This window comes from Mastomys coucha, unplaced genomic scaffold (genome assembly GCF_008632895.1).
Source record: "Mastomys coucha isolate ucsf_1 unplaced genomic scaffold, UCSF_Mcou_1 pScaffold13, whole genome shotgun sequence".
Classification (NCBI taxonomy): Eukaryota; Metazoa; Chordata; class Mammalia; order Rodentia; family Muridae; genus Mastomys; species Mastomys coucha.
The window spans coordinates 30,345,344-30,358,710 of record NW_022196895.1 but is presented as its reverse complement, the minus strand read 5'-3'; the positions used below and the strand labels follow the sequence as shown (position 1 = coordinate 30,358,710).

The 13,367-nt window shown below is 43.2% G+C and overlaps 1 protein-coding gene across 6 annotated transcripts in view; it reads right to left on the bottom strand.

Moving 5' to 3' along the window:
- Pkd2l2 (polycystin 2 like 2, transient receptor potential cation channel) overlaps positions 1–13,077 on the bottom strand; it is a 33,877-nt gene extending 20,800 nt beyond the window's left edge. For 3 of the 6 annotated variants that reach the window (XM_031365304.1, XM_031365306.1, XM_031365305.1), the window contains exons 1-5: positions 12,968–13,077; positions 12,569–12,670; positions 9,982–10,115; positions 8,028–8,284; positions 5,983–6,204 (exon numbers count right to left, since the gene is read on the bottom strand). In XM_031365304.1, the coding sequence (XP_031221164.1) occupies positions 5,983–6,204; positions 8,028–8,284; positions 9,982–10,115; positions 12,569–12,670; positions 12,968–13,004 (752 nt within the window). In that variant the 5' untranslated portion in view covers positions 13,005–13,077. The other 3 variants (XM_031365307.1, XM_031365308.1, XM_031365309.1) reach the window with 2 other exon arrangements.
- Positions 13,078–13,367: the final 290 nt, after the last annotated feature.

The following is a 13,367-nucleotide window of genomic DNA, read 5'->3' as shown; positions in this document are numbered from 1 at the left end:
AAAAAAAAAAAAACACGGTGGTGATCAGTTGGCAGGATAGCCCAGGCTCGCCTCCAAGCCTGACAATCAGTTCAGTCCTGACCTACACGTGATGGGAAGAGAGCCAACTCCCACAGAGTGACCTCTGTCCTTGACACACGCCGCCATGGTGTGGAGCATGAACTTAAAATAAACGTAATACACATGACAGCAAGGTGACTTAATGACCATGCACAAGCGCGTCCCTGACCTTTCATGGTTCACGCAGTGACTTTCTTTAGTCATTAGCTGACTGAGCTCTGCAAAGTCTTACACATGGAACAGGTGAGTCACACAGGTGGTTTTAACCTAGGGCTGCATTTTAAATCACTGTATATTATTTTCTTCCTTCAAATGCTGAATATAAAGTGTATCATAAAACATTTTGAAATAAGTAAGATAGTTATAGATTAGCTTCTTATTTATTGGTGCCCCTTTTCCTATTCCCCTACAAGTCACACAGCTCAGAGAACATACTGAAAAGCCTGTGGAGTAATGTCTCTACCCAGAAGTCACTGTGCTGTGGCTACTGCAGCTAGAGAGGGCTTCTCTCAGAAACTACAGCTCTTAATGTCAGAGGGAAGAAATTGGTTGTTCTCCTTGGCTAGTTCCTCAGTGACCTCTATGGCCTTTAAAAGTCAAGATCACATTATCTGGCAAGACAAATATTTGTTTAGGCATTGGGTGTTGGACATGAAGAGCTGGACAAACAGAGGTATAACCCTTTCTTTCAAAAAACAAAATATATAAAGATTTTGAGGTTGTCCACTGCTGTTCCAGTTTCTCCACAATTTTTGGTAACTAAGAACGGGCAGTAATTCAGGGAGGCAATGTTTCTACCACAGTACTACAGTGCGGTCCAACTGTATGTGCAGCTGTATTCCTACATGAAGATACGAGTAAGATATATTGGCATGGAAATAAAGTGCTGCCAAACAGATACAACCCAGCAACAGAACCGCCTCCTCTTGGGTGCACAGTGGATGCTCACCACTGGGTAGGAGAACACAGCATGGGTTCACAGCAGCAGACAGGAAGGGGAAACAGCGTAGTTCTGATTGTTTCACAGACAGAAAAACAAATAAAAGCAATGTGCAACACTACTTTTTTTTTTTTTTTTTTTTGGCATGGTCTTTCTTCAGTACAGGCTGTCCTGGAACTCACTATGTAGACCAGGCTGGCCTCAAACTCAAGGAGATAGACCTGTCTCTGCCTCTGGAAGGCTGGGATTAAAGGCATATACAACCATGTTCAGCTTACCCATCTCTTCTTAAACTGAATTTAGGACACACACACGCACACGCACATGCACACGCACACACACGGCAACAGTAAAACATTTCCAAATGCACAATGACTAAAACTTAATTCAAATGTGAGATGAATCAGACCCGTTTCTGGCTGTGCCAGTCAGAAGTGCACAGCTTCCCTGCAGCCTATGTTCTGAACACACATCGAGGCACTGGGCACTGCTTCCCAGCACACAATACCAATGCAGACTGCCTCAAACACCCCGGTCAGACTCCTCACCACAACAGGAATTATAGGGTTTTTTTCTGCTCCTAGAGAAATGGGATGACTTAATACTGGGGAAACAGAGACTCAGTGCTATCCTCCCGTCGTTTCTGAGCACGTAAGCACCTAAGCAGTAGGACCTCTGAATTATACTGTGGTAGAACATTTGGTTTGAAAACTGCTGTTTGCAGCTAGATGTGGTGCACACTTGTAATCTGAGCTCCTGTAGGGGATTTGTGAGTTCAAGGCCAGCCTGGTCTACATAATTGAGACCCTATCTCAAATGGGGAAAAAAGAAAGAAAAGAAAGGGAGAATAAAAGGAAACAATGTTGTTTGAATTGTGGACTTGAGTCATTTAAAAGTAACAATAAGTTTTGGCTTGGGATTAGGACAGAATTTTCAACAATTTCTGTTATGGCTCTGAATGTACTTCTGCCATCTGGTACTATTTATGCTTAGCCGTTTCCTCAGCATTGACAATTATAAAGCCCAAGTATCAGTCAGCTCTGAACTCACTGTAGATGCCCTGCATCCTACAGTATCAAACGGCTGAGACACAATTATGTGTATGTCAAAGATTATTGTACAACATACTTTATAATTTGCTATCAGCAATGTTTGACTTGTTTGTGCCTGGAGTCAAGTATCTTGGGCAAAAAGTGGTCCCAAAGGAGAAGAGTTAAAGAAGCTGTGTGGGAAATGATAGGCTTTGATTCAGTAACTGACAGACATGGCAGTTAACCAGTTCATAGTCTGCTGGGTTTGTTATTTGTTATAATGAAAAGTAATTTGTTTTGGATCATGGTTCTGGAGTCTAAAGTTAAGGGGATGAATCTAGTGAAGGCAAAGGCATCATACTGTGAAAGCAGGTGTGAGTGTGTGTGTGTGTGTGTGTGTGTATGTGTGTGTGTGCTTATGGGAGTGTGTGCATGTGGAATGTGTGTATGTGCTTGGGAGTGTGTGTGTGTGAAAATCTGCTATTTCCTAATGTTTAATGGCATAAGCATAAAAATTTGAGACAAGAACTTGGACTTAATGTCATGAAGAGGAGCTCTTCCTGTGACTTAGGAAATGTCCCAGTGTTTCCAGCATATTTAGGACACAGAAATGGTTATATGTTCTACTTTATCACATCAGGAACATTGGAAGAGGTGAATGTTAGGAAAAGTTCCCATTTCCTGAGGGGAAAGCAAGAATGACAGTGGAAGATACATGCTCATTGGCTGTGTTACTAGTCTGTTAAGTGCTCAGGGGCTGTGTTACTAGTCTGTTAAAATTTTTACAGACTTTAAAGGGCATGGCCTGTTTTGCTGTTCACTACTGCACAAGGGCAAAATCTCCTAGCCTGTGTAAACTCCAACTCCATATTCCATCCTGAGAAAAAAATGTAAGACCTATGAGAAAAGGGTGGCTCACAGATGTTCCACAACCCTGTTGTCTGTCTCTCTGGTAGCCATTTCTCATGCCTCCTTCCAAAAAGGATGCTGACTGTGTTCAGTTACTCACCTATCCCATCCCTCAGGGGAAACAGATTAACTCTCCAGCTACAATCATGTTCTGCTGTTTATTTCCTAGTGTGCGATTCTAGAACCTCTTCAGTTCTGTCAATCACTTCAGCCTAGGATTGGAGGCAACTCAGTAATGGACAGAACAGTTTGCTGCTCTTCTAAACATAGGGCATCTTCCCACAGCTGCTTCTAGTTCCAGTCATCCAGGGAGCTTAAGATAAGGATGACACTGGGGATAATGAAACATATCACCCAGACAAAAACAGAGCTAGCCTTTTGTACTTACCATGAAAATAATTTGCCCTGATTCTGAAATTGCTCCTATGTGGCAGAAATAATTTTTGTTGTTGCTATTTAAAACATTTTAAGTTGGCTTTTTCTTTTACAACAAAAGCCTCTAAACTGATTTGGAGGTCAAAGAGCTAAGATCCAAGTTAGGTCTTGTATTGCTGACTTTTTGTTAGATGAAAAACCAGCCTCTAAAGTAGTGGCTTATAATAAATATTTCCTATGTATTTTCAGAGTTCAGTTGATCCAGCTGGGTCACACTGATCTCAGCTTGACTTACAAGCCACCATTTGACTGTCCCTACTCAACATCTTGGAGTTGACTCTGTTCTACCTGTTCATCTTCCTCCTGGTCCCAGCAAGTCAGCATACATATACCCTTCTTATATCCTGACCTGCTATGCACACTCATCTACTCCAGTCACATCCAAAATATCGGGGGTAAAATCCTGATTAAGGATAAGAGGCAATAAGAATCCAAAAGGAGTTCTGTGCCTCCTGGATTTCAGACAGTCGCTGGTAGCCCCTAACTCAGATGTGTTCCAGATTAGTCTTTCCAATCATCAACACAGCCTCATATTTAGGCATAAAGGTACCCCAAGAAATGATTTGTTAATGGTTAAGATTGGGCATTATTTCCTGGTCAACACAATGTTTCTAACCTATCCTGCTTTATTACCAAGCTTCCCATAACTTGTAATTTCTCTCTAGGAAACTGCCTTGCTAGAGCTAACAAGGGTCAGACACATTCCTTAGGGCAATAGATAGTTTACAATAGTTAGAAATGTTTTGCATACTAGAGAGTAATGAAGGGTTTCCCTCACTCAAGGACATTAGCTAAAAGTGTTAGGTTGGAACTCCCCACTGCTTGCCCCCAGCTAGACCCAAAGAATTAGCAGGAAATGCTAGATTGAAATTTCCTGGTCATTGCTTCCAGCAGAATCAGAGAATTAGCCTAGGAATACCAAAATGCCTCAACAGGGAGGGCTCCACTCCTCTTCACACCTGATGACCAAATCCCACTGACCTTGATGTGCGGTCACTTGTCTATGTGACCTCAGTCCAGCACCTCTTGCTGTAACCCATCTGCCTCCGTGACTCTTGTAATTTGCCCTTCTTGCTGTATGGTATTTAAGCCTGAATCTCACCTTGCACAAATACATTCAGATCTAACACACCCTTGCGTCGGCTCTGTTTGTCATTTCTTCACCTTTGCCTTGTCGACCTGACTAGGACCCCCGTTTCTCCTGCGGGTTGAGGGAGGCCCAGATCGGCCGGCCTGTGGCACTGACCTTGTTTATTTGCAGCATGTCTGCTAACATCTCATTGACCAAAAGCCAGTCACAGTGGTTGAGCCCAGCATCAACGGCTAGAATACGCCACAACAAAATCACATGGCAAAGTTAAGAAGAATTGAAGAGACTTTGCAGTGCATACTATGCGGTCTAGGATGTAGTCATTGTTGCATGTCATTTGAAATTTAAATAATTATGAGAAAACCATATAAAAGCCTAGTTGAAAGTAAACCAGAGTATGTGTGTGTGTTGGGGGGGGGCACATAGGTCCAAGGTTAGAACTGGGTGTCTTCCTCTGTCACTTCCCACCTTATTTATTTATTTATTTATTTATTTATTTATTTATTTATTTAGAGATAGGCTCACTCACTGAACCTGGAGCTTACTAATTTAGCTAAGCCAGCTGACCAATCAGTTAGAATTTGTTTGACAGCTCCTCCCCCCAGCATGGGGTTTGCCACCCACTGAATTTGGCTGTTCATGGGTGCTGAAGACTCGTTTAGGCCCTCACGCTTTCACACTGCCCTAGTCTTTTGGAGGGAGAGGGAGTTCTTTGTTGTTGTTGTTTTGTCAACTTGACACAATCTAGAGCTAAAGGAGAAGAGGGAACCACAGCTGAGGCAATGCCTTTGTACAGGCTGAGCTTGTGTCAACCTGACCCAAGCTGGAGTCAGAGAGGCAGGAGCTTCAGTTGAGGAAATGTCTCCATGCCATGTAAGGCATTTTCTCAATTAGTGATCCATGGAGGAGAGCCCAGTCCATTGTGGTACCACCACCCCTGGGCTTGTGGTCCTGATAGGAAAGCAGGCTGAGCACACCACGGGAAGCAAGCTGAGCAGCATCACCCCTACCCCACCCCCATCAGCTCCTGCACAAGGTTCCAGCTTTGACTTCCTGGTCTGACTTTCTTCAGTGATGAACTATGATCATGAAGTATAAGCCAAATAAACCCTTTCCTCCCCAAGCTGCTTTTTGCCCATAATGTTTTTATCACAGCAATAGAAACCCTACCTGATATATTGACAAGCATTTTGCCAATTACGTTATCTATCTCCCCAGACCCATAAACCAAGAAATGTTAATGATATGGAAAAATTATGACATGTCAGATCTATACAATTCCAGGGTGGCAGGACTGTATGTCCTCATGCCATATGAAACCAAGTATTGGTGGTCAGGATAACTCCGTGGGTGAAAGCACTTGTTACACAAGCTTGATTTTCTGAGTTTGATTCCTGGAACCCACTGTGGGTGACTCCCCAAAACTGTCCCCAAAACAGACCTGCATGCCTGGCACTATGGTGCAACCTGCGCATGGGCACGAGCACTCACGGGTGCGCACGCACACATACACTCACCTGATGATGCAAAACAGGTTGACATTAGCATTGTACAGTGAAAAATCAATGAAAACAGCCCTGGTCCCTCTGCTAATCCAGTTGTTCAGTCGCAGGTTAACAAATTTGGCTTTGGTTTCAGATTTTGATTTTGACAATCTGACTATATATCCTCCATCTCGGTACACACCGACAAACCCCCAGTGCCATGGGGCAATGCGGGAAGAAGCCGAGTGCGTCCATCTGTGGGGCATCAAAGAAATAAGGGAGATGAGAGAGCATCCCAATAATTCAAGGGAGCCTTCAATTTAAAACAGTTGAAATAGAAAGTTCAAAAGTAGCCTAGACGATGAGTTAGTTTATTACAAGGGCCAACACCCAGCATGTTTTACTTGTCGTGGGCAATGGACTCATCCAATGGCTTTGTGGCACCCTTGTATAGGTATGTCTGCATTCACACAGACACAGATACACACACCTACAGACACACAGACAGGTAGACATGCACAGACACACATACATCTTATTTAATTTTTTGTCAAAAATGTTTAAAATTTTATTTCTCCATCTTTCTGGCTTTTAACTTATAATAATTACAAGAAAGCCAAAAGAAGAATGCCTTCAGTCTCCCTATTCAGCTTCCTCCAAACATATCTGAAAGGTATCATTACATTTATGAATTTATAACCTTTTTAAAAGTTATATATGGCCTCACAAATGCCACAAACTCAGCCAGCCTGGGCTATATATGGCAATATCCTGAATAGGAAAATTAAAGTAAATCCCCTAACTCATGCAAAGACAACACACATAAAGCCATAATTCTGATGATTGGGGGAGGCCGTTTAAGAAAGAGAACTATAGACTAATGATCAAAAGCAATCAGGTATAGCTGAGAGGCTAAGAACAGAAGGTTAAACATACAGGAGGTGGCAGAAGAGAGCTACATTAACAGATCCCTGGCCAGGACAGGAAATATGCAGGATTGTGATGTTACCACACTAGGAGGATATTACTTAGAAACAGTAAGCACATGGTTACAAAAGAAGTAACTAAAAGAACAAAGCATAGCTGTTTCTAGGGAGCATGATGAATGGAAAAACATTCGAATAACTGTAATAAATAGGAAATACAAAAAGGTTGAGGCTGTTCTATGGCCATGATTTTCATCGGACGCCTGACACCAAAAGAGTATACAGCACTGACGCTTTCGGTGTAAGGTGGTGTGGGTCTGTGCTGCCCAGCCATGACAGTCATACAACTGAAAGCCCCCAACAAACTTGTATAGGTTGTTGGGATGGGTATCTTAGCACAGAAGTAAATAGTAACTAAGATAGCACCTTCAGTTGGTGTCATCAAATGGGACATAAAGGCCCCTTTTAGTACTGAAGCCAGGAGCCTTACTTAAGCTGGGTGCAGCGAGGGAGGAGAACGGCAGAGTTCCTCAGACGCACCCTAAGGATCCTACAAAGCTTTGGGCCACAGCTTGAAAAGCTACCGGGAGAGAAAATTTTGTTGTTTTGGGGGTAGGGAGATGCCTACAAGCAGGAGGACCAGAGATCAGGTCCTCAGAACCTGCATTAAAGCCGCTAGGCCGTGAATCAGTAATCCCGGAGCTCAGGGGGCAGACAGGGTTGGAAATCCCTGGAACAGACGGAAAGAATCAATGAGCTCCACGTTCAGTGAGAGAGCCTGTCTCAAAATGAAAGGTGGAGTGTGATTTAGAAAGAAACCTGATGTTGATGTCTGGCTTCCCGTGCACGTGCACACACGTACAAACATACGTATGCATGCACACAGACTTGATGTCCCCCTCCCACCCCTGCATCAACGGTAACTACTCATTTCACATACCACATTGACACCCACTCCTCCATCAAACAAGGCTGCTCTTATATTGTAAGTGCCGCTGTTGTCAGGGCTTCTTCCCATACTATTTACAGAAAGAACCGCTCAACCACAGCTCCCAGCTCTTACTATAGCTGGAAGACAGACTTTTTAAGAAATAATTTTGTAAAGATACAAAGGTAGTTGCTAGAAAAAGCTACTAATTTCCTATTGCTTACTCTGGAGCGCGTTTGAGGCCAAAGTCAGAGAAGTCTTCGCTTTCAGCTGTGTACTTGTTGTAACAGTCGCTGACCAGGGACTGGAACGCTGGGTAGACCGTGCAAGTGTTGTTTCGGACTCGCAGCTGCCGCACTCTGGGGACGCCGAGAAGAATGTTCTCGTAGTAGATGCGGCTGCTGTTCTTCACATTGTACAGCTGTTTGTTGCCGTACCACGAGTCCCAGTACAAGCCGTCCAGGAGCGGCCCTTCCATGAACTTCAGAGAAAGGCCAGGGTCATGGGGGAAAGAAAACCTTCCTGACAACAGAAACTGTATTCACATGCGATCCTGAGTTAAGTACCGACCGAGATGAAGGCCTTGGTGGCTGCTGCTCCTCGCTATGTCCCCGTCCTATTCTAAGTGATCCCAAGCCCAGGACTCCATGTCCCCATCTCTTGTCTTTGTCACCAGCCACATAGCACAGCTAAAGGAGGACAACTGTATTCCTCATTTCCTACAAGGCCAATGACTTAGGACCACTTGGACTTTATCTTACATTTAACCTCTTTCTTACTGAACTTTTCTGGTCACTTGTGACAGAATACCAGTCGAAACACCTCGAGAGAGGAAAGATTTCAGTTAAGTTTCAGTCTGCCTTAGTACGAAGGGTGCGGCCCAACAGGGGCAGCTCTGAGAGCAGTGGCTCCAGCAGCGGAGGTCAATGTGCTGTGAGCATGCTTTCTCCTCTTATTCCATCTCACCAGAGTCTGTAGATGGTGCTGCTACATTCAAGGAAGGTCTCCACTGGTGGTGAACCTTCTTAGAAAAACACGGTCACAGGTACACCTAAGGTCAGCTCTGCCAATCTAACTGCTTCTCTGTGTACCTAAGTTAGCCACCATCTCTGCCCATACCCCAAAGACAACTGTCTCTTTAGTAAATTTCAACTTCCTGGTGTCATAATCATGCTGAGGTTTCCATCCACTCATTTCTACTTCATCTCTTCTATGCTCACACCCATGAATGCACACAGCACACATCATTATCCCCTATTCTTAGAATACCTTTCTTTTTCTTTCTTTCTTTTTCTTTTTTGAGACAGGGTTTCTCTGTGTAGCCCCAGAAGTCCTGGAACTCTCTCTGTAGACCAGGTTGGCCTCAAACTCAGAGATCTGCCTACCTCTGCTTGTTGAGTGTTAGGATTAAAGGTCTGCACTATCACTGACTGGTGGATACTTTTTCTTTATTGACCCTTTAAAATGGATCTACACTGCCATCGCTTCTGGGGAGCCTTCCCCCACTATCTCATCCTTCACATCCAAGTGTTTGTGACACCGGCGACCAGCAGCTGCTTCTCTTTAGTTATTCTTCCTTCTGGATGACTTGTGCTCCGTGTAAAAGAAAACCTATGTATTCCAGTGCTTCAGGAACCTTTCTCATGGGTTTAAGTTATATTACACATTGCTTTTTTTTTTTTAAACTAAATACTGCATATTACTATAACACACAGTATAGGGTTGCATACATAAATTGTAAATATCTGTTCTGGGAAATGAACAGTTTGTAAGACTGTCCCTCATGTGGCCTTTATTTACACAATCAAGGCTGGCTTCAGTACTCATAGAACAAATCTTGTGTTTTCTAAGGGAAATGGGAATATTTGAAAAAGTATCAAAAAATTGGAAGTTATAAAGAACAGCATCACATTGTGAACAAAGATTCACAATAAATACTATTGGTTGACTTTCTAATAAAAAATAACACTCAATTTTATTGATTCCCTTAATAAATCTTTCCTGAGCATTTTCAGTGTGTGGCAAGGGTTATGGACTGTCTGTGAATTTTTTTTTTCACCCCGGGGCTGGGGTTCAAACCCAGGGCCTTTCACTTACAAGGCAAGCATTATAGCACAAGCTAGCCCAATCACTGGCTAATGAGCTATCTAAGGCTACTTCATCAGGTACACATCTTACCTTCCAAAACTCAGTTATGCTCCGAATGGACCTAAAGCTGCTTCTTTCGTCATCAGGTAGAGACGTGTCCACAAACAGAGATGACATAACTTTGTTTAAGTAGTACATATGTGGATTGACTGTCCCAAATGTCACTAAGGAGAACAATTTGTTTAAAATTTGTAACTTAAAATCCCACATCAGCAGTGTTTAAAAATATTAATTTCCCCAGTTTTTTTTTTTAAAACAGCATTGGCTAAGTATTTTTTTTTTACATTTATCTATCTTGTGTATGTGTGTGTGTGTGCATCCGCATGTATGAACACACACATGTGTCATGGTACAAACATGAGGTCAAAGGACAATTTGTGGGAGCTCCTTCTCTCCTTTCATTGTGTGGATTCCAGGGATCAAACTCAGGCCATCAGGCTTGGCGGCAAGTGCCTTTATCTGCTGAGCCCTCTCAGCAGTCCTGTTGCATCTAATCATTAAAGCCAGAACCGTACAAGTCAGGGAGGGGTTTCCTTCAGCTCTTGTACTAAAGCTAGACATGAATTCCCCAGTTATGTATATATGTGTGTATATATATGTATATACATATATATATGTTTATATAGTCTCTTTAAAAAACTGAAGTCAAATTAGGGCTAGTGAGATGGCTCAACATTTAAGTTGGCATGCAACTGCAACAAGAAAAAATGGGGAGAGAGAAGCACACAAGCCTGTTCTCTGACCATGCATGCATGTGGCTACCTCGTCGTATACAAATACACACATAATATATTTTTTTAACTGAGGTCACATTATATCCAGGATTCTACTGTTTGCATTTTCTCTACATTTAATAGACAATATCATAGTGAGCGGTTAAGACTACGGGACCTTGAATTCAACCAGAGAAGGGTTCTAGATCTCATCATAAGGGTGATATCTCTTACTGCGTGGTTGTCAAATTTTTGGAGTGTGTGTGTGTGTGTGCTCACGTGTGTGCACGCAAGAGATCAACATCAGGATGCCATACACCTTGGTTTCGCTTCTGACACAGGACCTTTCATTGGCTTTCACAGTAGGCTGGGCTGGCTTGCAGCCAGCCCCGGGGCTTGCTGTTCGCCCTCCCCAGGCCTGGGATGACAGCCATCGCCATGTTCTGCTTTTTTCCATGGATTCTGGGGATCAAACTCGGGTTTTCATGTTTGTATGGAAAAACACTTTATAGACTTATTTTTTTAGCCAAACATGTAAAACATTTAAACCCATGCTTTGGAACATGGTAAAATTGTTTGATTAATTAATCAGTAGTATTTCTTTCTCTCCTTTTATAAACTATTGGTTTTTTTTCCCCAGACCTCCTCAGTTAAATAAAAAACAAAAACTATTGTGGAGGCAGTAAGATAGATCACTGGGAAAAGACTCAAATTAAGCCTGACAACCTGAGACGCGCATGATGGTGGGAACCAAGCTGTCCCCTGATCACCACTATCTGCATGGCGCATGCGCACTCGCATGCGCACAGAAAAAAAAAAAAAGTCCGCGTCATTCTTGAACAGTTGTATTTACGTCACTACATATATATATTTTTAAATTTTTACTTCATGTGCATTGGTGGCCTTGCCTGCATGTCTGTCTGTGTGAGAGTGTCAGAAGCCCTGGAACTGGAGTTACAAAGACAGGTGTGAGCTGCCATGTGGGGGCTGGAAATTGGGAGAGCAGCCAGTGAGTGTTCTTAAGCGCTGAGCCATCTCTCCAGCACCTTCACTGCATATTTTACAATGGCCAATGAATCCCCTTACTGTAGATATAGGTTGTTTTATTTGTTATAAGTATTAAAAAATCTCTGGCGGAATTATAATCTCTTGGCTCACATTTTCTACTACCTAAAATGCTTGTTAATGAGCACATGTTAGTGTTATCTCTAGAACTAAGCTTTTTATAAAGAAGCCTAGGAACCTTATCAAGCTGGCTACAGCTGTCTTTTATCTCAGACACTTACCCCTGCAATACCAATCGACTCTAATTAGTACACAGCTGCACTTCGGAGAGGAGAGAAATCCTGTATGTTAGCTTCTAGCTACACACACTGGGCAGTTAAAATAGAAAAAAAAAAAACCTGTTATCAAGCTTTTTACTGCTAAGTCGATGCGGTGGACCCACTGGGAGGGGTGGGGAGCCTAGTGTGGGCGGGTCTCTCTGCCCCCCTCAAACGTTTGCATTTATTTACTCAGCACAAATGTACTTTATTAACTGACTGTGCAGCAGTTTACTGAAAAACATAACGCTTGGGGCCATCCCCAAACTTTATGTTGGCTTCCATCTGTACTTTTTATTTCTGGAACCAAGCCAACATATCTCTATGGCTCTGAAACAAATTTAATCTAATTGTCAACCCAGAGGAAAATTAAAATGATAATAATCATATTCAGCCAGTGTTGACGTTGGAAGCATTCTGTTACATCTGTGACCTAGTTTTGCCCCTTAAAAAGTGGAAATTGAGTCAATTATAAGATAATGACCTCTTGAAATTTGTCTTAACAATCTCTAAAATTTGTCATTTTTTGAGGTTTTAACTATTAGTTCAACCAGCATTTTTTACCTACTTCTGTGTACTTACATATGCATAGATTTATTAAAAAAATAAAGTAGAGTAACAACTCCTCAAGTGTGGTGTTAACCTCCGCTTCCCTTCTGTAATGCAGGTCATGTTTTGAAGTCCCTGTGAGATGTAAAAACAAGTTTTCTTCGTATTACTGAGTAACTATAACGTACATAAGTAACTAAGGTGGGGAAAACACGACTCGTTTTAGTGGCTTCTGGCTCCAGATATAGCAGTCAAGGAAGGGACTCCCTCAAGCGACCCTCACCCTCGGAGGTGACCGCCTACCAAGAGGGACTTCGCCTGGTAGCAGCTCCGGCAACCATCACGGGAGTGCGGGTGTGGGAATGGAGCTCCTTCCTGGGTACCTGGAGTTGCCAATGGGCCCTGGGTTACCTGTCCTCTAAGTGTACCCACCCTCACCTCCTCGGTACCACCAAGACGCCTCGGCCATCGCGGACAGGACCACAGGCAGGGTCCGCTGGCCCCGCGCCTGCGCAGTAGTGCTGCAGTGCGCTAACCTAGCACCCGCGTTCTCCCGGCGCGCGTGAAGCCTAGTGCGCCTGCGCGGACAAGGCTCCGCCTAGGATAGCGCTTCACCTCCCGGGAGCTGTGCGGCTGGAAGCTTATTTATAGCTTTTTTTTTTTTTTTGGATGCAAAAAGAAAATAAGTGTCACCACCCACAGTATTAACATGAGTGGCCATAAAACGTGGCAGGTCTCTCTTTTGTCTTATTGTTGATTTAATAGAACTAAGTTAACAGTATCGTGCGTGCGCAGCCTTTGATGGTCGTGGCGGCCCAATTCTGTCACACAA